Source organism: Diplotaxodon limnothrissa, linkage group LG4, assembly GCF_057381915.1.
Source record: "Diplotaxodon limnothrissa isolate DT_005_m linkage group LG4, D_limnothrissa_male_GT1.1, whole genome shotgun sequence".
Lineage (NCBI taxonomy): Eukaryota > Metazoa > Chordata > Actinopteri > Cichliformes > Cichlidae > Diplotaxodon > Diplotaxodon limnothrissa.
In genome coordinates, this window is record NC_140599.1 from 5151933 (window position 1) to 5176046 (window position 24114).

The 24114-nt window shown below is 47.5% G+C and overlaps 1 protein-coding gene and 1 pseudogene across 1 annotated transcript; one reads left to right on the top strand and one right to left on the bottom strand.

The window, feature by feature from the left end:
- Positions 1 to 2735: 2735 nt before the first annotated feature.
- On the bottom strand, positions 2736 to 19919 carry LOC146633091 (ornithine decarboxylase-like). The gene is made up of 11 exons (XM_085352907.1): positions 19842 to 19919; positions 18201 to 18589; positions 10987 to 11045; positions 9712 to 9839; positions 9423 to 9596; positions 9163 to 9335; positions 5573 to 5789; positions 5407 to 5490; positions 3770 to 3935; positions 3538 to 3659; positions 2736 to 3276 (listed from the first exon to the last, which is right to left on the bottom strand). Exons 1-11 carry the CDS (start codon positions 19917 to 19919, stop codon positions 3019 to 3021), a joined length of 1848 nt encoding a protein of 615 aa, XP_085209033.1. The 3' UTR covers positions 2736 to 3018.
- On the top strand, positions 19918 to 22868 carry LOC146633092 (uncharacterized; annotated as a pseudogene).
- Positions 22869 to 24114: the final 1246 nt, after the last annotated feature.

Genomic DNA, 24114 nt, shown 5'->3' on the forward strand with positions numbered 1-24114 from the left:
AATCCTGACTGTTCTGCTGCCTTACATCAATTTGAATTAATTTCACTTCCCACTCTGAAGCGTATAACTGAGAAACTAAACAATACTAATTGTGTACATGATGTTCTTCCATCTCGTATAGTCAAGGATTGTTTTAATGTAATTGGACCCTGTCTATTGTCTATATTGAACCTCTCCTTGCTTTCTGGTTATGTACCTTCAGTTCTTAAACATGCTTTTATTCAACCCGTTTTAAAGAAAAATAACCTGGATCATAGTGATTTTGCCAACTATAGACCGATTTCCAAGCTTCCTTTCTTGGCTAAAATCCTTGAGAAGGTGGTTCTACTTCAACTGCAGACCTACCTGGACGAGAATAATATAAATGATAAATTCCAATCAGCCTTTAAACAACATCATAGCACTGAATCAGCGCTGCTTCGTGTTTTTAATGATCTTTTACTTATGGCTGATAATGGTCGTCCTTCTGTTTTAGTTCTATTGGATCTTTCATCTGCATTTGATATGGTTGACCATAACATCCTAGTCGCAAGATTAGAGCACTCTGTTGGCATTAAGGGCACTGCCTTGGACTGGTTCAAATCTTACCTCTCCAATCGGCTTTCTTCGGTACATCTGGCCTCATCTTCCTCTTCCCCTGTACCTGTTTGCTGTGGTGTCCCCCAGGGTTCTGTGTTAGGCCCGACCCTTTTCTCACTGTATATGCTTCCTTTAAGCGCTATCTTTGAGAAATACCACATTGCTTTTCACTATTATGCGGATGACATCCAGATTTATTTTGAGTTACATGATGATCTCGCTTTATCTTTAAATAACTTTCGTGAGTGCATGAGTGAGGTCAAGAAATGGCTGTTGGCAAATACTCTTATTCTCAATGAAAAAAAGACTGAAATCATGATTTTTGGCAGTAATGCCCTTCGCGCCAAACTTCAAGATGCCTTTGGCTTTCTTACTAGTTCTTTCTCTGATACTGTCAGGAATCTGGGTGTCTTGTTTGACAGCTCCTTTAAACTTGATAAACAGGTGTCTGCTGTTGTCAGATCTAGTTTTTATCAGCTTCGTCTCATCTCCAGGGCCAGACACTATATCCCGTATAATGACTTAGAAAAGCTCATTCATGCTTTTGTAACGTCAAGACTAGATTACTGTAACTCACTCTATTCTGGTCTCCATGTTACCCTTCTACATAGATTACAGACAGTTCAGAATGCTGCGGCACGTATTCTAACTAAAACCAAGAAGTTTGACCATATTACTCCGGTTCTTGCTGAGCTGCATTGGCTGCCTATCAAATACCGTATTCAATTTAAAATTTTGCTGCTTACGTTTAAAATTATCAATAATACTGCACCAACCTATCTTAAGGAACTTTTAAACCCTTATGTCCCTGCCAGGGCTTTAAGGTCATCCTCGCAGTTATTGTTAGTTCAGCCCAGATCTCGGTTGAAATCTAGAGGCGATCGATCGTTTGCCTTTGCTGCACCTGAGTTATGGAACAGCCTCCCGATTGGCATTCGGGAGTCTGATTCTATTTTTTCTTTTAAAGCACGCCTTAAAACTTATCTTTTTGAACTTGCCTTCTCTACCCGTTAAATGCTGACTGTTAACTGCGACCTATTGCATTAACTTTTTACTATTCCTTCATTCTTGGTGTTCTCTATCATGCGGCACTGGGTCTGCTATAATCTATGTGCTGCAGTCCATTTTATTAGTGGCTTTCTACTGTGAACATTGTCTGCTGTTCTTATTATATTTGATATTAATGCTCTTAACTGTATTATTTTATTGTTTTTTGTAAAGCACTTTGGTATGCCTAAGGCTTTTAATGTGCTCTATAAATAAAGGTTGTTGTAGAGTTCCAGAGTCTGGGGGGCACCGTTACAAAAGTTGTCACCTGTCGTTTTCAGCCTTGTATGATGAACAACCAGCAAGCCCTGTGCAAGTGTTGTGTGTCTGCACATAACACTTGATCATTCCTTGAGTTAGATTCCTGTTTTGTTTGTCTTGAATGACACATTGGTCAGTTTTAAGTGGCTCAAACAAAACGATTCCTCTGAAAATGGTCAGGTACAAGTACTGGACTAAAAAGGAGTGAAAAACAGGCCAGTGTTCAAAGAACCTTCAAACGGCCCAGAGAGCTAAGAACTGATTACATATGAAACATGTCTGGCACCTTGGAAGAAAAACAATAAGGGGCACACCTCTGGAAGGAAAAAAAAAACCACACTGAGTTTCAAGGTTTAAAATTTCTGCAAAATTTACTGCAAATTATCATCAGAATCAAGTAGAGGCATTGGAGAAAAAACAAACTCTACCAAAGAATGCTTGACTGGTGTGGTAATTTCAGCTGCTCTCTACAACTCTACTAATCAGTAAAGGTCTGCCTATATGGCAAAACACAGCAGGAATATATCAATATTACTTGCATGTTAAAAACAAAAGAAGAAGAAGAAGAATTTACACCAGCAAATAAAAGTATTTTTTTGTTGTTTCTATAAAAACACCTCTTCTCCTCCCACCATTTTTTTTTTGGAAGAGATGCACACACACGCTAAAATAAAGAATGACAATTAGTCTTGCAACATTTGTAGACTGTAAGAGACTGACAATAAATAATTTCTTATAGCAGCATACAGTTTTATATGCAGTTTTTTCATAACACTTTAGCTCCGAGTTTCACTTCCTTTGGCAGACAGCAGATCATATTAACTAGTTACAGTCATTAAGTGGCCAAAATAAACTGGCATATGTCTCGTATTTAAAAAGGGCGTCACATAACACTGTAATTAAGGTTAGGTAACCGATTGGTCTTCACCCCACTTAAATTTGATGAGACAAGGACATCATTAACCTCACAATACATTCATAGAAGCTCTGCAGTGGATGGCTTGCTTCTGCTAAGTTAACAGACTTAACACAGAGGCTATTTTAAAAGCAGGAAAACATTCTACAGTGCAACAGACAAAAGACATGATATTCACAACAGGCCAGTGAAGTTAAGTATAAGTGCTCGCCTCATTAATGGACAATATCGTAGGCAGGAGACAGGTTTAGGCTGTGCCAAGTCTCAGCTGTCACAACAGTATAAATGTGTGCCTTTTCAAAGCTGTTGAAGTCGGTGGTTACGCTGACAGTGTAAGCGCCCATGTTGTCGACGAGAAGCCAGTCGCCCACGTACAGCTCAGGAATCCAGTAGCTTTCGGTTATTTTGTCGATGCTGTCGCAGGTTGGACCCCAGATGACGGAGCAATATCTCGGTTCGCTCTTCTTAACAGCCTGCAGAGAGGTTATCAACTGAGATATATTTAAAAAAAAAAACCCACAACCTGTCTGAACTAACACTATGCTCAAGGTTCCAGCAGGCGTTACCACAGTCCTTGATTCTAACCTTAGCACATGATGTCACTGGCCTAAACATGCAGAAACTGCTGCTGTTGAAAGCATGGATGTTTAGCACTTTTCACCAGATGTGAAGAGGAAAATAAATAAATAAATAAAACGGTGAAATTCTTTTATAGGGATGCTGTTGATATTTACCCTGTGAGGGTACGGTTCAAGTTTGCTGTGAGCGGGGTCAAAGGTGATGCAACTCATGGAGCCGTACACACCGTCGTTAATGTAGTACATCATCACCCTCTCGGGGCAGCTTCCTGCTCCGTCTGGAGAACACAAACGAGGAATGATGGTTAGCATAACAGCAGCTGAGATGCTCAGAAACTACAACCCTGTACGCTAAGGTGTGTCGAACAGTTACATATCACTGCAACACCTGCGCATTTATTGGCTCTGTCCTCCACGACGACTCTTTTGGCGATGACGTTCACTGCCAGCGTGAAGGCCGATTCCACGTAGTATCTGCCCGGCTCTGCAATCACCTCCAACCCACTGACAGGTGGGAAGAATTCATCCAGCGATCCGTTAATGACTTCCGAGAACTAGGAACACACACGGTTAATAACTTGACTCCATGGCCTTGTGCCTCTGCTCACAATACTTACTCTTTAAAAAAAAAGGCGGGGGTGTTTTGTGGTAGCGTGGGTTCCTCCCACAGTCCAAAGATGTGCGAGTTAGGTTAATAAATGGTTGCCCGTCTCTGTCTGTGTGTTAACCTGCGATATCCAGGCAACCTGTACCTGTGTGTCTTTACCCATGACAGCTGGGACAGAATCCAGCCCAACTGCGACCCTGCACTGAATAAGTGGGAGAAAATGGATGGATAGTGTTGCAGTGGTTAACTTGCACTATAAGGCAGATCTTATATTTAAAGGCTCCTCCACAACTTGAGTTATGCTTGAACGATCCGGTGTCTGCGTGAGAGTGCAGACAAAAAGCTCATCTCAGAACACACATACACACTCCAACTCTTTATTTACCATTGGCGAGCCCATTTTACATGCAGTCTTCAAATGACTGTGATGCCGTTACTGTTTGTGCTACAGACAAAATTCACTTTTATTCAGAAGAAGAGAAGACGAGCTTCTACAGGTTACTGCATTCCAGCAGATACTGGGTTCAGGACATCCAGACAAGTAGAGCAAAGACAGAGCTGAATGACAGCACGCTCCCCTGAATACCAGTCTGCTGTCGCCGTGGGGGAGAAACTAAACACACAAACATGTGTGTTGGCTGGTGTAAGAGTGGTTTTTCCTCCCTATAGCCTTTTAAATGAAATTTCTTCTTCATAATCAATAAAAATGATATGACAGAATAATTTTCAGCTCCTCTGAACGCCCTGGGAATCTCAAATGTACCAACAGCACCATCATGTGGCCACTGCTCTCCTTTCACTCTGCTTTGAACTACAAAGGCAGAAAAACAGATTCCAAATATCATCTGCAGCGAGAAGAACACCGTGAATGCTCTCAACGGGAACCATCAAGAAAAACAAGCAAACCAACTGATAGTGAAAGCATCAGAGTCACGTTTGTGTTCACGCATCGCTTCTTTGCTTGTTATATTGTTACATGTTGTATTTGTTGTAACTTCTTCTAGACATTTTTATTTCAGTGAGACTTTTAGTTGGATAAATAAAGGATGACCATCAGGTGAACGTCTTTAAGGTTTCTGTGCGTTTATAAGTGCAACTGCCCCACACTCCTTCCCCACATTTTGTCACCCTGGTTGGCACCAGGCTGGGAGCTCACTGACCCTCAGGAGGCATTTCCCAAACTGCCATCTCAGGCTAGAGATCCTTGTTTACCATCCATCCATCATAAACTGTGTTTGAGGCTGTGGTTGTTTGCAAGTGAGTGAGAACTGATTGTATACTGCATATTTTTTGACTTTTCATACACAACTCTAAGAAACAAATCCTTTCAACCTGTGGGGAGTTAATGTGCCAGAGCTGGTGATTAGAAACAGGACTTATATAATGTGGTGGAGACAATGCTAAAGCAGAGACTTTACCTCTTCAAACTTCTCTTGGAAGTCCCCAATCTTAGAAAATCCTCCACCAATATCCAAGAGTCTCATCTGGAACCCCAAAACACTCTGAAAGAGATCAGTGTTGCATACTGGAGCTGCAAATAAACAATACAGGAATTATTGTTGCGTTTATGTCACAATGGCTCACCGCTACGTCAAAGACGCGCCGAGCGTCTTCGATGGCCTGCCTGAAGGCCGAGCTTCTGGTGCAGCCGCTGCCCACGTGGAAGCTGACGCCGACCACCTCTAAGTTCAGCTCTCTGGCACGGCCCAGCAACTGTCTAACTGTGGGCAGTCTGGCTCCAAACTTTGGACTGAGTCTTACCATCGATTTGGAGTCGTCCACTGCAATTCGTATTACCAGCCTGCAAAGTGATTCAAAGGTGTTATTGCAAATAACACCGATTCGATCCAAGATGGCGCCGCGTATGGATGCCCTGGTGCTTCAGTGCGTTACTTCTGTCTTGTTTTTGTGCATAACTTCTGTGTCTGGGCACTCCTCTGGATATTCTTACACCAGAGAAGAGCTTCTTAACCACAGGACTACAACACCTGTGGATTTACTTCCAATATTTGTCGCATCCGCGGCAGATTTACTGCAGACTCTGATCAGGAAAGTGAGACGCCGAAAGAGAGGTAAGCGAGCCGGCGCACTCGTGCGTCTGAGGAGACGTGGACTGCGAACTGCTCTTCCTGGGATCTTCCTTTCCAATGTACGATCACTCAGGAATAAGACAGACGAACTGGCCCTGATGAGAAGCATGAACAGAGACTTTGCCTCCTCCTGTGTGTTATGTTTTACGGAGACGTGGCTCTGTGAGGACATCCCGGACAGCGCGCTCAAGCTGGAGGGCTTTCATCTGCTGCGCGCTGACCGGCAGGCCTCTCTCTCTGGTAAGACCAAAGGTGGAGGTGTCTGCTTCTACATTAATAGTGGCTGGTGCACAGATGTAACAGTGATTACTCAGCACTGCTCTTCCTCTCTGGAATACCTTTTCATTCACTGCAAACCGTTTTATTCTCCGCGGGAGTTTGCTTCATTCATCCTGGCCGCTGTTTACATCCCGCCAGATGCGGATGCGCAGGCAGCTCAGTGCGCACTCGCGGAGCAGATACTGCACATGGAGCGGACATTCCCGGACTCTCTCATCATTGCTCTTGGGGACTTTAACAAAGCCAATCTGAGCCATGAGCTTCCCAAATACAAGCAGTATATTAAATGCCCGACCAGAGAGGAGAGGACATTAGACCACTGTTACAGCACGATCAGCGGGGCCTATCGTGCGGTGCCCCGCGCTTCACTCGGACTTTCTGACCACGTCATGATCCACCTAATCCCCGCATACAGACAGAGGCTGAAGCTCTCCAAACCTGTCGTGAGGACCAAAAAACTGTGGAGCAACGAGGCTGTGGAGGAGCTTCGCACGTGTTTGGAGTCTACAGACTGGGACACAATGAAGGCTGCTTCTAACAGCTTGGACGAGTTTACGAACACTGTCACCTCCTATATCCACTTCTGTGAGGACAGCATTGTGCCATCACGCACCAGGGTGAGTTATAACAATGACAAACCCTGGTTTACTCCTAAACTCAAAAAGCTGTGGCTGGAAAAGAGAAAGGCGTTCAGAAGCGGAGACAGGGACTGCTACAGAGAGGCCAAGTACAGGTTCACTAAAGAAGTGGACATTGCTAAACATCAGCACTCTGAGAAGATGCAGCAGCAGATCTCAGAGAATGACTCGGCCTCTGTGTGGAAAGGTTTTAGGAATATCACCAACTACAAGCCTAAAACCCCCCACTCCACTGATGACTTGCTCTTGGCCAACACCCTCAACGACTTCTACTGCCGTTTTGACGAGCCATCAGGCAGCCTTCACACCTCCAACGGCCCCAACAATAGAGACACTTTGGACACTCATTCCCCCACCTCTCCCCCCTCCATAGAGCCATCACCACCTTCAATCACTTCACCTGCAACACCCCCCTCCTCACCCCACACAAAAGAGGATTTCACACCACCTCCTCCCACCACAACTCTTCATATTCATGAAGCAGGTGTGAGGAAGCAGTTTAAGAGTCTGAATGCTCGAAAAGCTCCCGGCCCAGACGGTGTGTCTCCTGCCACCCTCAGACACTGTGCAAACGAGCTGGCCCCAGTGTTTTCTGGCATTTTCAACTCCTCACTGCAGGCATGTCATGTGCCTGCCTGCTTCAAGTCCTCTACCATAATCCCTGTCCCCAAGAAACCTAGGATCACTGGACTAAATGACTACAGACCCGTGGCTCTGACATCTGTGGTCATGAAGTCATTTGAGCGCCTAGTTCTCTCCCATCTCAAGACCCTCACGGCCCCCCTCCTGGACCCCCTGCAGTTTGCATACAGAGCCAACAGGTCTGTAGACGACGCCATCAACATGGCCCTACACTTCATCCTGCAGCATCTGGACTCCCCAGGAACCTACGCCAGGATCCTGTTTGTGGACTTCAGCTCTGCCTTCAACACCATCCTTCCAGACCATCTCCGAGACAAGCTTTCCCAGATGAATGTGCCTGATCCCATCTGCCGGTGGATCACTGACTTCCTGACGGACAGGAAGCAGCATGTGAGGCTGGGAAAGAATGTCTCGGACTCCCGGACCATCAGCACCGGCTCCCCTCAGGGCTGTGTTCTTTCTCCTCTGCTCTTCTCCCTGTATACTAACTGCTGCACCTCCACCCACCAGTCTGTCAAGCTAATCAAGTTTGCAGATGACACCACCGTTATTGGACTCATCTCTGACGGGGATGAGTCTGCCTACAGGAGGGAGGTTGAACGTCTGGTGTCCTGGTGCAGCCACAACAACCTGGTGCTGAATGCCCAGAAGACAGTGGAGATTATTGTGGACTTCAGGAAGCACACAGCCCCACTCCCCCCCATCATCCTGACTGACACCCCCATCACCTCTGTGGACTCGTTCCGCTTCCTGGGTACCACCATCACCCAGGACCTGAAGTGGGAGCCCACCATCACCTCCGTCATCAAGAAAGCCCAGCAGAGGATGTACTTCCTGAGGCAGCTGAAGAAATTCAACCTGCCAACACGGACGATGATGCAGTTCTACACTGCAATCATCGAGTCCATCCTCACCTCCTCCATCACCGTGTGGTACGCTGGAGCCACTATCAGGGACAAACAGAGACTGCAGCGTGTTGTGCGCTCTGCTGAGAAGGTGATTGGCTGCAGACTCCCATCTCTGCAGGACCTGTACACCTCCAGGACACTGGGGCGTGCAGCTCGGATCTCAGCTGACCCTTCTCACCCTGGACACAGTCTGTTTGACCTGCTGCCCTCAGGCAGGAGGCTCCGGTCCATTCGCACCAGAACCTCTCGCCATAAGAACAGTTTCTTCCCCTCTGCTGTCGGACACATGAACAATAACCATATGACTGTTCCCACCACTAACACATGACCCTACGCTGTGTTCACTGCATCATTCCATGTTTGGCACTGATCACCACCTGCACTCATGTATATATCATGTATATATCTATCCACTTAGCACTTTTAATTCTTATTCTTATTTTTATATTTTTATGACAGTATGTTTGCACTGAAGCACCGCAGCAATTTCCTAATGTTGTAAACCTGCTCAACATTTGGCAATAAAACCCTTTCTGATTCTGATTCTGATTCTGAAATCAATCCTCTCAAAGGAAGCTGCACCAAATGCTGAAACATAGTAGCGGTTGCTCACTTACTTGGCTTGGGGATGGACAAGAGAGATTTTTAAGAGTTCCTCCTCATTATCAAAAGTCATCAGATTCACTCTGTGAGCGCAGGCGTATCTGATGTGAGACAGTGGTTTGGTTGTGTGGGCGTAAATGATGTCATCGGGCTTCACGCCAAGCGATAGGGCCAGCTCGATCTCAGCCTGCGTGGGACCAAGATGTATCTATACAAGAGCTGACTCTCAAGAACACAAACTAATCCTCATTATTTTAAGATATTCCATCAGTACCTTGCTGGCACAGTCGAATCCGGTGTCCAGAGCGCTTAGCATCTTCAAAACTGCTGTTGTGTTGTTGCACTTCACTGCATAGAAGGGTTTCACCCGAGGCAACAGACTGATCCACTGCAGGTGCCTCTCTAATATATTGTCAAGATTTACGACATAGAAAGGCTCCTCGCTGCCCTAGAAGATGCATTTTTTGGAGACCTCTTCATAATCATACAATATTTTGAGAGCCATCTCAGAACATTTGGACAAAATTAAGGAATTTGAATGATACGATGCCTCTGATGCTCACCACCGAATACAGCTGTCTAATCTTGCCATCAATGTCGTCACTGATGCTCCTTCCAGTCTCTAATATTTCAATGGGATTCCTCTCAAGAGACAAATCATGCATGACTGATCCATTTGTAGTTTCAGGTGCTGGAGGAGACACGGAGCAGGAAAAGGCAAAAAGGTCTAGATTCGTAAACAAGAATCAACTTCATTCACAAAAACCAAAACATCAAATTAAGTTTTTCCCCCTGTTTTCTTACCATAGGATGAAACGTTCTCCATACAGTGGAAAAAAGAAACCAACAAAGCTATATAAGCTATTTTCAAACAGGCCCGAGTGTGTTTGCAGGGCTTTCTAGCTATGCAGGCACACTTGACAAGGATTCAGTCCAACAGATACTCAGTGTGCTGTGTTTTATTAGCTGAGAACAGACTTTTCTCCACCTACCTTTAAGGAAAAAAACAAAAAAAAAACCCCCCAAAAAACCCCCAAAACAAAGAACATCAGTAGTATTTACTTTACAAAACCTGCAATACTATTTTTTTTCCTGTGCAATGTCAATATGTCTCTAAACTAACTACACTAGGGAACAGCCCGTGAGGGTACGTTTCAGTAGTGTTTCCATGTGTGCGTGCCATTCTGTCTCTAAACATGACAGCAGCAAGTTTTCAATGTAATGTAAAACTTTGTTAACATGACCCAACTCAGCACTCCTGCAATCTATTATAATCCACCAAGGTCATCAAGATCAACTCGAATGATTTATCAGTCAAAAAATAATATAAAGCCTTATAACTATGACTCTTATAAGTATGATGACAACATAGGCATAGAGGGAATGATACAAGGATGTTAAAAATGACATTATTTTGGCCTTTGAACTATTCTTCAAATAAAAAAAAATCTTCATGTCTTACTTTTAAAGCTATGCTTTTCATGTTTGTATAAGGTGACCTGAAAACCTGTTACATCTTTAAAGTATCATCAAGAGAAATCATCTGCTGGGCTAGGTATAAATACACAGTAGTATAACACTGACGTCTGCAATGGTACAATAGCGATGGGCTAATGGACATCTGAAGACTGCTGGGTACCACAGACAGGAGCTTCAATAACTTTATGAAAAAGTGATGATGCAATGACTACGCTGGGAGATGAAAATCAGGAGCCCCTCATGTTTTACAACTTTACCTGACTCATCAAATATGCCACAGAAGGCCAGCATAAACAGGCAGTGAAAATAAGTTTGTGCTGGGAATCCTGTGTGAACATGTGCAATAAAGACATTTTGACCTTGAGCACCCAGACCCACAATGGCCTGTCCTCTGGGTGCATACTTACTCCCTGAGCACCTGGCACAAACAGTGGCATGCTCTTACAGCAAAACAGCATTTCTCAGGTTTCTATATTTTTATTATGCTCCCCAGAAGTCCTGCGCTGGCCACTCCACCGCAGGCCTGCACCTGCATAGCGAGCAAATATGAATCTGTGTCAAATTGAACTCTTCTCTGTGTGAAAGGACGTTACTGGTGATAAGAGCCGCGTCTCTGCGGCATTTCCCACACAGAGACGTGACTGTTACGTTTCGGTGTTGTCAGTGTGTTGTTTTTGGCGTGACTGTTATGTGTTTCCTGTTTTACTTTGAAAGTCTGTGTTATCTTAGTCTTTTCAGTTTACGTTTCCCTGTCTCGTCAGTTCTGAGTTGCCCCAGCTGTGTTTCCCTCTTGTTGTCCATTTTCCTGATTGCTCCCTCTAGGTATTTAAACCCTGTGTTTCAGTGTGTCATGGTCGCGATCTCCCCCGGTTGCCTAGGCCGGGGCGTAACATTGTGTGTGTGGTTTTTTTTTTCCTTTATTTTTACTTTTTTCGTGTTGCACTCCGGTTGCCTAGGCCGGGGTGTAACAGTGACACAGTGTGTGCTTACAGCAACTGGAGTGCACTCCGACTCGTTTTACTAGCAGGCAAAGCCCTCGCCTTCTGCTCAGAGAACGAAGTTCACCAGAAGAACCAGCTGCAGTCCACAGGACGAGACACTCACTAATGATTACCAATTATGTTGCAAAAAAGTAAATAAATACTCAACTGCCTGGGAAGAGCTATTGCACTTCCTGTGAATAACAATGAGGAAATTACTCTAGAAACAGGCTGCTATTCAGTCCAGAGTGCTTGTGAGACAGTAAGTGAATGAGGAGCAACAACTTAATCTATTGCATACATCTGCTTCTACAAAAAAAGGCTGTATCTTAAAAAACCCCAGAAAACATCAACTTGTAAGATGATGCTTTACTCCAACTAAAAGCAAACCTGTAAAAACAAAGCTGCAGATATTGAAACCATGTAGCCCAGAGTGGGGATCTGATAGTATTAGAAGTTCCACTCCATTACTAGCATACACATACAGGTGTGCAGATGCCTCTCCCCTGACCAAAATAGACAAAATTTAGTGGGAAACGCTGCTGCAACTAATCTGAGCTGTTTTCAGTCAGCTAGTCCAATTTTTCAGCCTGAAGTCAATGCATCAGATGAGGAATGAGACCACAAGACCAGGTAACACATCCTGTAAAGCTGCCTAATTAACAGCTATGAAATCACTGACTAATGATGAATCACATCCATCAGACCTCTGTGTGCTGATAAGTAGGAGGGTCTGCAGTTTTTAAGTGTCACAATTCTCTCTGTCTTAAATACACCACCGAGGCTGAAAGAAATAAAACTAAAACCATCTTTGGTACTTCTAAACATCAACAGTCTCTCACGTCTTAATGACAGGACTGTGGTATTAACATTTTTATATTTTTGCCTGACTACAGAGAGGCTTAACTTGATTGATACAGTAACTCTTTTCCAGCCTTACAGAGCAACATGCTCTGTAAAGGACATACTGAACACCGAGATCTGGGCTAATAGCTTGTTGAGAATCACTTTGCTGGTGTAAAATACAACTTTATGCCTGTTAAACTGTTATCTTTGGAATTTTTGTAGCTTTAACTGAATAGGTGAGTTTCTGCAACAGGCTGCCACTAAAGGGCCTAAACATACAATTTAAAATGAGTTCTGTGCCAAGATGTCTGTTATGTGTAGACACGCCATTGGTTTGTCTTTTTTTGTTTTTTGTTTAAAGAGCCACAGGTCATTAAATGGCTTACAAATCCCTCGGAAAATGTTCAATGAAAGGACTGGGCCAAAAATGAGTGAAAAAGCACTTCACAAAGCCTGCAGGAGTCCTGTTTAGGAGAGCTTGGAAGCAAATACAGGGAAGGCTTAAGACTTTTACAAGCACTGTTTACTTCCGGACAAAAGCAACATTGACCGCTGGTATAGTGGAGGTGTGCATTGCCCGTGTTTGTCTGGACCATTTACCTAACCTGAAGATGGAAAAAGACATGTGGAAGCGGCCTCATCTCTGGGTCGTACAAGGCTGAAGTCCAGCGCTGAGTAGTGATGTGCGGATCGATCCTGAAATATCGATTCCTCCGATACCAATCATTTATGTTCTAGAATCGATTCTCACATTAAAATATCGATATTTTAGTAATTTAGGGTAAATTGTAGTTTATCATTAACAGGAACACAGTGGAAAGAAACTATAACATTCGGATTTTCTACATTCAAAGGAACTACTTCCTCTTCCGCCTTTCATAGTCATGTGCGAAATACGGCTGTATAAATGTCTCGCAGCCCCTTGGCGTGCGCGCTCACAACAATGGCTGAGCGTAATTGTGCGGACGTATTTTACCTCCACAAACAGCTGAGATGTGGTTTGCGATACATTTGGCAAAAAAGTGAGGTGTTGTGGCCATACTTGCCAACCTTGAGACCTCAGAATTAGGAAGACATTCAAAAGGGCTGTTGGGGGGGAGTGATAAATAAATTTTACAGTGTTTATCGGAGAAAATACGTTAAATGTCACCGTTATTATTGGCCGGCCCAGAAACAGCGGGGGTGTCCAAATTCAGAGGCTGCTTCCGCCTGAGGACCGGCCTTCATGGTCTAAAGAAAGCCGTCACAAGCTCCCTCGGTGGAGTGAAACTCTGCCGTCTGCTCCTTGCTGTCTAAAATATAACCGGGCGCTGACTTAAACTCTTCTGTTTAATCAGTTTTCTGCTTGATGTTTATTCAGCTGTGTGAAAACCCTGGAGGAACCCTCCCGAGGGATTAATAAAGTTAAATTTAATTTAATCTAATCTAATAACTTTAATCTCAGCCAAACCGATTTACTCACGAACAAATAAAACACTGAAAAAGCCAAACAATAACATTTTTAAATTATCAAAGTGACTTATATATCATGTTTAACCCGAGTAGTGAAAGACCGCGGGGGTTTGAAGACGATGCGTCGGTCGGCTCAGATATTTGAAGTTTACACAGCTACATTCTGAAAACCTGAAACCTGAAAATATGTTAAAAGTTTTTTTAAAATTTTTATTATGTTGCTCTTTGTTGTTTGCTTTCTCTTCTGTTTTTTTTCCTCCATACAGGTGATCCAGGTGTTTTGCGGGGTTTTTCTTTCTCCCCCCCCCCTCACCGTCTCTTCTCCCCTTTGGTTTTCAATCAAATGGACCAATATGGCAAGGCCATGATGATCCACTTGGTAAAATAAATCTGCTTGGCATCTTTCTTGGCCTTAAGACAACAATTCTGATGGCTAAAGATCCAAACGGGACACAAAAAAAAAAAAAAGAAAAGAAAAAAAGTTTCTTTGCGACCCAGAAAGAGAAATAAGAGTAATATTAAAACTAAGTAGCTGCCGCCGTTGTTGGAAACTGGAATTGGCTGCGCCTGCTATGAATTCTCGATATGGTTTTTCAATTTTGTTGCCCGGGTGGAAAATCGGGAGAAATTCGGGAGAATGGTGGCTCCGGGAGATTTTCGGGAGGGGCACTGAAATTCGGCATTCTCCCGGAAAAATCAGGAGGGTTGGGATGTATGGTTGTGGCAACATCACTAACCTTGTCAAACACCTCAGAGTAGGGGAGACCGGGGATAGTTGTAACGTGGGTCAGTTACACTTCCAATTTCTCCAATCAGGGCTAAGTTTCAAATGATGTGACTCATCCTGTGCATGCCCAACTCAGTTCTGCTATCACATGTGAAAAATCAGCACATTTTGTCAAACACAGACAATTTAACACAAAAAAAGTAATTTGTATGCCAAAAAGTAAGTTTTTCTACTTTATTTCAATGTTTAATAGCATTATCTGCTTTGCAGTTAAACTCATCAAACTTAAATTATGTTATTTGTATGTCTATGGGGATATATTCTGTGTAGGTCTTTAGTGCTAATGTTTTAGCCGTTGGCTGTAATGTTAGCTAGTTCATGGCTATAGGAGTCTGGGTTAGTTGTAACAATAATGCAGATGTTACAACTTACCACACTATTACTTTAACTTATATTAAACAAGTTGGGGCAACGACATCAGCAGAGAGAGGTTCACTGGTCGCTTTTGTATATGCGGTTAATGCCATTGGCAACACAATTCCTCCACTGTTTGTGTTCCCACACATACATTATGCAGACCACTGTGTCAGAGATGGACCAGTAGGAAGTACTGGTAGTGGAAATAAGTCAGGATGGGTGCAAGAAACAGATTTCCTCATCTTTCTGAAGCACTTTGCAAACCACACCAAGGTAAGCCATGATAAAAAGTAATGGAATTGCGATGCTGGTGAACAACTACATTTTTTCAGCTTCATTGTTATGTTCAAAATTGGTGCAAGAGTTGTAGGTTATAATGCCCACTGAGCCAATGAGGCCAAACTCAAGGAAGACCAACCAAAATTTATGAAATATTCAGTTGCAGAAAATTCCATAACTTGTCTTTTTTGGGGGGTTGGAATATGTTCAAAAGCTAGATTTCTGCATTCTGTCACACACACACACACACACACACACACACACACACACACACACACACACACACACACGGCTCTAAGTGCATTCGTGTGTTGAATAAACAAAGATTACTTGTTAATATTTTGTTAGTACCCTTATTTCATTGTGTTACATTTTACCCCAGGATATGTTACAACTAACCCAGACTATGGGGTTAATTGTAACATTTCACTCTTTGTGTTTGAGACCATACCATGCAATGGGTAATTGTGCTGCAGAGAAAATAGCTGCACTATTTAATAGCAGAGACATGTAAATACTTTGCATTACATTTTGAATCCACTACCTTAAAAGAGCTCCAATTTACAGACAGAAATGTCAAAAATGTTACAACTATCCCCGGTCTCCCCTAAATCATATCACAGGATATGACAAGTGTATGTTGAGACGAACTGAAGAGGAGGACAGGGACAGGTGCTGCTAGGGCGACACAGACGTCTCTCACGAAGTCCTTTAGTGCTGCAGGCAGGCAAGGTGTTCAAATAGCGCACAACTTAAGTTTTTTTATTTCTATATGATGAACTCTGCATTATTAAGTGATAAGAACAAGTAATCTGATGACCTATGTCCAAATAATGATGTCCAAATAATTTCCCCCAGGGATCAATAAAGTATTCTGATTCTGATTCTGATATAATCATTATGACGCTATAATTTGAGATACAATAAATAAAATGAGTTTTTGTACAAAGTATCGGTATCGGATCAGTATCGTCGATACCACCCTGAATATTACTTGGTATCAGATCAGAAAGGAAATCAGTGGTATCGCACATCACTAGCGCTGAGTGACGGTGCAGGTAGCAGACTTACCAGGAAGAGATGCCCCCTACAGGCTTATATAGGAATCTGCTGAGGTATGAAAACAAGCTAGAATACCTTCTACTTCTGTCCAATCGCTAAGAACACCGTGCACACATAACTTCAAGCTAATTTTTGACTTGCCCTAAGGTTAATCCATTGTTTATTGTTGATGTTAATCCATCATCACAGTATAACAGGAAGCCAGGATATCAGTCTGTGCAGTTAGGAAAAAAAAATCATACATTTTAACTGCTTTGGTGCAAATCAAAGTGATAAAAGGTGAAAAGGATATTATGCAATTTACACACGCAATGCTATTTATATAAAAAAACCAAAGCATTTGCAGATGGATAGTTACACAATGGTGTAACTATCGTCTTAGTGTAATGTATGCTTCCTCTCTGGGCATTAATCACATATGAAATCTACCTCATGTTCCTGTTTCTTTCATTTAAGGAACATTTCTAGATTGCAAGCTACAGTCTGCCCCTCTGAACTGGGGAAAACTGGTCCTTTGTGTCGTTGTGTCAAGATTATTGTAATCCTTCGTTTACCAACTCAGATAAACTGTCGCTTTCATCCTTACAAGCTAGAAAAAATGTTGCAACCAGACACCAAACGTACTATAGCAAGCAAGTTCACATTGCGCTGATTTTATTGTTTTTATGATGGCTCCCAGTTTATTTTAGAATTTGTTTTGAAATTCTCATACTTGCATACAACATCTCCCACCCCATGCAGCAGACTGTGACAGCACTGAGCAGCTCCTTCAGTGGGAGACTGCGGCACCCACGGTGTGGGACGGAGAGATTTCGCAGGTCTTTCCTCCCCACTGCTGTCAGACTCCATAATAAAGACTTTAACTGATCAAGCACACACATCCATACATATGCAATAATACTAAGTGCAATAATCCTTTCTGTCATCGTTGTATTTTTACTCAGTTGTATATAGTATTTGTATTTGTATTCGATTTTTATCTTATTGTATATTTATTTTATTTTATTCTACTGTATATAGTATTTTATTCTATTCTGTACAGTTGTGTACTGTATTTATTCTTATTGTATTCTAATTTTTGCCTCATAACTTTTGCACTGTCCACTCCTGCTGTGACAAAACAAATTTCCCACGTGTGGGACTAATAAAGGTTATCTTATCTTATCTTATCTTAGCTCCAGACTAAATATTTCAGCTTCCTGTTAAATACACTGCTGCTCGCTGTCTTTACTCAGAAAACTGAGAGGACCGAGGCCTGCAGTGTGTGGCCCTAGTGTTCAGGAACAGAACCTCCTCTGTTTAGCTGCAGTTAAAAACTTTTCTGTCTAAACAGACCTTCTGTTTTTTTCATTGTTCATCTCTTTATCAAGTTCTTTTTTTTTTTTTTAAATTCAATGTGTTTCCTTAGTGTAATATGATCCCAGTGTTAATAGGAAAATTAGGAGCTGTAAACCCCAAACTGAAAGAGTGGCTCTGGCAGATTTCAGGCACAGCATCAGAGAAGACTGTAGTCCTAGAATCAGATGATGCAGAACGCACAGAGCTCTGGTAGATGACATGCACAACCATGCTGTGATGTGACTGTGCTGACCAGTGTTGTTCTCTAGCATATCGAGACTATCTCTCCACACCGTTACATATTCCATATGTACGGGGTACGACCCCCCCGGTCGTGGCGTGTGGATATTTCTTTAAGACACTCCGGCACGCCCGGCTACGCCCCACAGCTACGTATAAAACAGCTGTGCAGACGTGACACCGGTGATCGTTGATCTCCACTTGTTGTGTGTGTGTGCGAAGGAGTGCTTACCTTGAGAGTGCTGTGTGTGTGCGCGTCTCTTGGAGCGTGCTTCGGCATCCTCCGTGGGCGATGTATTTCTCCCTTCTAGGTCCCCTGGTAGCCCCGGTATTCCCCTGGTGTCCCCGGTATTCCCCTGGTGTCCCCGGTCCCCTGGTGTCCCCGGCCTGTTGGTCCGGCTGTCGGCTTGCTGCGGCCCGCTCTCCTTGGCCTCTCTTGCGGGGAGGCTCGGCACTCGGAGCGGGTGCTGTCGCCTGGGCGCTGGGTAGCTTAGCCTGTGGGCTACGCGGTGGCTCGCGGCGTCGGCTTGCTGTGTGACTACTGTCAGCTGGGCTGCTGTGTTGCTTGATCCCGGTGGGGACACTGCTTTGCATCGCTAGCGTGTGCCGTCGGCTAGGCTGCTGTGACAGCATAACACATAGGGGTAAACAGTCACGGGAAGTAAAGGAAACGGTTTCCAAGGCCTAATCCGTGGATCGACTTCCTCCGAGGCGTGGACGTCTATCAGCAGAGAATGTACCTTCACCTATCAGCAGAGAATGTCCCTTAGTCTGTAACACAGTCAAATATATTCTCAAGTAATATTCAAGCATGCCATTCAGCGTGTTAGTACGAGCTCGGGAGCAGCTTGGGAGAACAAGAAAACAGAGACTGCTTTAGATTGTCTTCCCAAAGTGACTCAACTTTATTCACAAGTACAACAGTTTATATAGAGGGTAAAATTCATGAGACAGCAGATTATCAGTTTAAACCAGTACAGACCAAGATAAGGCAGCGTCTTCCTGCCCTTGGGTGAAGAAGCATCCTTTGTGTAGTGTATCAGTTCAGCTACAATTGTGATTATCTCAGCGACATATTTTCAAGGCACAAAACAGAGTTCTTACATTAGTGAAATCTGAAACAAACCATTTGGCCTCAACAGGCGTCTCCTAAAAGATTAAGAAACTAATGTAGCTGAGGGAGTGATCTCTGTGGTATTTCAACCTTGTACCAGCCTGTGATATTTCAACCTTGTACCAGCCTGTGATTCTCACACATCAATTCTTGGGTCAAAGAGAAAAATAACTAAAACAAAGGGGCCTTATTGAATGACAGTTTTCCTGCATAATGTCACTATAAAACAATATCCAGTAAATGCTCCCATGGTGCTAAAATACCTAACAGGAAGTAAACAGCTTCAGTGTTGCTATCGGCTAGCTGCTGTGGCACGCTACATAGGGGTCACGCGGCTCGGCGTTGCTGTTACGCCATCGCCTGCTCGCTCGGCTCTGCTGCGGCTGTGTGCATAAACGCCGCCAGCAGAGGCTGTGTCCCACTCTTCCCTGACAGTGAGGTGTGTAAGGAAGATCGCTTGCCTGCCCTGCGGGAATTAACAGTGGGTTTGGGTTTCAGGCTAGGGCGGCACTTCCCCGTTGGTGTGTGGCCCCGCCCCTTGCTAGCCACGCTGTATGGCGGGCCACGCCTCCCCGACTTGCCTTGAGTGTGGCATTCCTATGCCTTTGGAGGATGGGCACGAGCACTGTGTGCTGTGTCTGGGTCCTGAGCATGCTTTGCTGGCTAGGGAAGCCCCTGCCTCGTGCATGAATTGTTTTATTCTGCCCGAACGGACTAGGGACGCTCGTGCTTGGTATTTTTCTGTCAAGCGACCCGCACCTCCCTCATCTCAGGCCTCTCAGGCGCAGGTGCGGAAGATAGCTGCTGCTGACGTAGACTCTGGTCCCGCAGCTCCATGGGCCGGGTCCCCTTCCTCGTTTGTCGACCTGCGGGCCCCTCCCATGCCTTTCCCTCCTGTGACTCCGCCCCTGGGCCTGTGCCATTGAATGTGGACTATGGGGAGGCGGACGTTGACCAGGCCTCCGTCCTCTCCTCCGATGCCTCCCCCCTGTCTCCCGAGGTGCCCCCTGCTGGTTCCCCTGGCACGGAGTCTGGCCAGTTGAGTTTCTTTCAGCTTTTGGAGAGGGCGTGCCGGGCGCTTGAGCTGTCCCTCCCTGAGGTGCCGGTCTCGGCGCCTTCTCGGTTTGATGACGCTTCACGGCCTCAGCGCTCCTTATCTCAGGTGCCGCTGCTGCCTGATTTTCAGGACCTGGTGTGCACACAGTTTGAGGCCCCCGCGGCCCTGCACCGTTGGTCCCTTGCCTGTAAGCGCTTTTCGGCCATGCATGGCCGGGAGCGCATTGCCTGTGGGTCCCTTCACCCGGTTGATCCGTCCCTGGCCCCCCTGGTTGCCCCTTCGGGCTCCCTCCTGGGGCGGGCGGCGTGCCCTAATAGGGATGTGAAAACCATGGACGGCCTCTTGGCTCGGCTGCATAGGTCTATGGCGACCCAAGCCTGCCTGTCTAATTCGTCGGCCATATTATCGCTTCATCTGCGGCATTTGGCCCGTCGATTGCAGGCTACCTCGAGCAATCTGGAGGGCGTGAGTGAGTTGCTGTCCACGTCCTCTCTCCTAGCCTCACTCATGAAACATCAGGCTATTGCCACGGGCTCTTCCTTGGCTGCTTTTTGGGTGGCGCGTCGCCATCTCTGGCTGTCTCAGTCCCGGCTCCGTTCGGATGACCAGGATTGCCTCATGAGGCTCACGGTCGACCCTGCGGCCATGTTTGGCCCCGGTGCGGCTCTGCTCCTCCAGCAGGCTACGGAGACTCGCCGTGCTACGCAGGAGATGTCGCAGGGCTTACGCAAGCGTCCGGTCAGGGTGGGGCGGGCTCGTGCTTCTGTGTCGCCTGCCCCTGCTGCTCCTACTTGGGGTCCTGAAGATCTCCGGACCCAGCTGGAGGCCTTTCGTAGGTGCGGCAGCCGCGCTCAGGCTCGGAGAGGGGGCCGGGGTGCCAAGGGCCAGTCGTCCTCTGGCCGCCCCCCTCCTTCCTGACGTTTCCCCGGGCCAGGCCGTCCTGCCCGCCTCCCTGGCTACAGAACAGCGTAGGGTTGCCTGGTCGGCCCTGGGGGCAGACCCTTGGGAGGAAGGAACTGGGGTCCCTTCTATCGAAGGGCACCATACGGGAGGTGGACGCCAGGGACCGCCGGGTGGGGTTCTTCTCCCGTTACTTTTTGGTCCCGAAGCGGGATGGGGGTCTCCGTCCCATTCTGGACCTCAGGGGCCTCAATCGCTATCTCCGGCCCCTGAAGTGCAAGATGCCCACGGTCCCCAGGGTGCGTCAGGCCATCGCTGCGGGGGACTGGTTTGCCACCATCGACCTGAAGGACGCCTACTTCCAGATCCCTATCTGGCAGGGTCACTGGCGGTTCCTCAGGTTTGGGTTTGAGGGGCGGATCTTCGAGTTCCGCGTCCTCCCCTTTGGCATTTCCCTGGCGCCCCGTACCTTTACCAGGTGCATGGATGCCGCCCTTGCTCCTATGAGGCTGCGGGGTGTCAGGGTTCTCAATTATTTGGACGACTGGCTTATCTGCGCTTCCTCGGAAGAGCAGTGTCGCAGCCATGTTGCCCTGTTGGTCTCGCACATTCAGGCTCTGGGACTCCGCCTGAATCTCAAGAAGTCCAGGTTGGAGCCGTCCCAAACCACCACCTTTCTGGGCATGTCCCTGGACTCCGTCAAGGCCTTGGTCTCCCTGATGGCAGATCGCCGGAGGGTCCTCAGGGCGTGCCTGGCCTCCTTCAGCCTCCACTCTCGGGTGCGCTGGGGACTGTGTCTCCGCCTCATGGGCCTGATGGCTGCTACAGTGCAGGTGGTCCCATTGGCTCTCCTGCACATGAGACCGGTTCAGCGTTGCCTGCTGTCTCTCGGCCTCTGCCCGCAGCGGTCACACCTGTCCACCGTGCTGGTTTCCCGGGGCCTGGCCCGGGCCCTGCGGTGGTGGAGGGACCCTGTCAATCTTCGACAGGGTCAGGCGATGGGTCCTGTGACTCGCCGGCTCGTGGTCTTCTCAGACGCCTCCCCAGTCGGCTGGGGGGCGGTCCACGAGGGTTGCGGGGTCAGCGGCCGCTGGTCGGGCCCATGGTTGTCCCAACACATCAATGTCCTGGAGTTGCGAGCCGCGTTCCTGGCACTTCAGCTTTTTTCGCCTCGGCTGCGGGGGTTTCATGTTATTGTCCGGACGGACAGCACCGTGGCGGCTGCCTATATCAACCGCCAGGGTGGGTTGGGCTCTCCTCCCCTCTGCAACATGGCCACCAGACTGTGGTTGTGGGCCCACCCCAGGTTTCTCTCCCTCTGGGTGGTCCACGTGCCTGGACCCCTGAACACGGCAGCGGACATGCTGTCCAGGGGGGGCCCGTGCCCTGGGAAGTGGCGACTCCACCCGCAGGTGGTGGTCGGGATTTGGCGCCGGTGTGGCAGGGCAGCGGTCGACCTCTTTGCCTCAAGAACTTTGACCCACTGCCCCCTGTTCTTTTCCCTGAAGGCCGACGATCCCCCCCTGGGCTGGGATGCCCTGGCACACCCCTGGCCCCGGGTCCTCCTGTACGCCTTCCCCCCCTTCTCCCTCCTTCACTCGGTCCTCTGTCGAGTTCAGACCGAGGAGATGCGGCTCATTCTGGTGGCCCCGCTATGGCCTCACATGCCCTAGTTTTTGGCCATTCCACCCCTCCTGGACGGCGTGCCCTGGCCGCTCCCGATTCGGAGGGACCTCCTGTCGCAGGCCGAGGGGGCTCTGTTCCATCCTTTCCCGGCAGGGCTGCGGCTGACTGCCTGGCCCCTGAGAGGGAGGGGCTCGGCGCCTTAGGCCTCCCTGCCTCGGTCATTGACACCATGCAGGAGTCTCGGGCGCCTTCCACCAGGGCTGCTTACTGCTACTGCTGGGGACTGTTCGCCGCCTGGTGCGCGGCCCGCGGGCAGGACCCCCATGGCGCGACGGTGGACGTCATCCTGAGCTTCCTGCAGTCCCAGCTGGAGGCTGGCAGGGCTGCCGCCACATTGCGTGGCCTGGTGGCTGCCATTAAGGCTGTTCGCCTCGGTCGCTCAGCCATTAGTGACGCCGATGCCGTCTTGATTTCCCGATTCCTGAGAGGCGCCCGTCGCCTCACGGCTCGTGCGCCAGGGTCCGCGGTCCCCCCTTGGGATCTGGACCTGGTCCTTGGTGCCCTTGCGCACCCTCCCTTCGAACCTCTGCACGAAGCGGGGTTGAAGTGGCGAATCGGCGAGCTGCAGGCCCTGTCGGTCCATCGTGACTGTTGCAGATGGCTACCGGACGGTCAAGGGGTGGTCCTTCGGCCTAACCCCGCCTTCCTGCCGAAGTCCCTCTCCGATTTTCACCTCTCCCAGTCGGTTGAGTTGCGGTCAGCCCCCACTGGCGGTCTGGATCAGGAGGCGGCGCAGCGTCTCCGGGCCCTGTGCCCCATTCGTGCACTGGCGCTGTACATTGCTCGTACTCGGCCGTTTTGTTCCACGGACCAGGTGTTCGTCTCGTTCCATCCTGGGTTGCTTGGCAGGCCCCTGTCCAAGCCCCGGTTGTCCCGCTGGGTCGTGGAGGCCATCCGCCAGGCTTATGCCTCGGCCGGTGTCCCTCTCCCCTTGGGCGTTCGGGCCCACTCTACGCGTAGTGTGGCCACTTCCTGGGCTTTGTGGAGAGGCGCCTCCCTCTCCTCTGTCTGTGAGGCAGCGACGTGGTCCTCGGCCTCCACCTTCACGCGGTTCTACCGCTTGAATGTGGCTTCCAGCCCGTCCTTCGGGGACCGGGTGCTGGGTGCCTTTCGGCAGTAGCCTTGCCCCGGCCTGCCAAGCTCCTGCTGGCTGCCCGGGAGCGGCCGATTGTTGCGGTTCCTGCGCGGGACCAGCTCAGGCCAGTCTTGCACCTTGCGGACTGCACCTCCACCCCCCGGCTTGGCCTTCGCGTCTGGCTTGGCCCTGACCGGGGTGGTGTGTACATATGTGTATTTGTATATAGTTCTTTGGTCTTCACTCTCGGCGGTTCGGTTGCACTGTCTCCTCGCGGGGTGTCTTACAGAGTTACCCCGTACATATGGAATATG

Bases quoted from the DNA above. Each gene is read 5' to 3' on its own strand.
- LOC146633091 (XM_085352907.1), bottom strand. From the start codon at position 19,919: ATGGAGCTGCGGGACCAGAGTCTACGTCAGCAGCAGCTATCTTCCGCA. The intron at 5,491-5,572 runs GTGAGCCATTGT...GATCTCTTTCAG, and splicing joins GGCGCGTCTTTGACGTAGCG to AGTGTTTTGGGGTTCCAGAT. The intron at 3,660-3,769 runs GTGTTGCAGTGA...TGTGTTCTCCAG, and splicing joins CAGAGCCAATAAATGCGCAG to ACGGAGCAGGAAGCTGCCCC.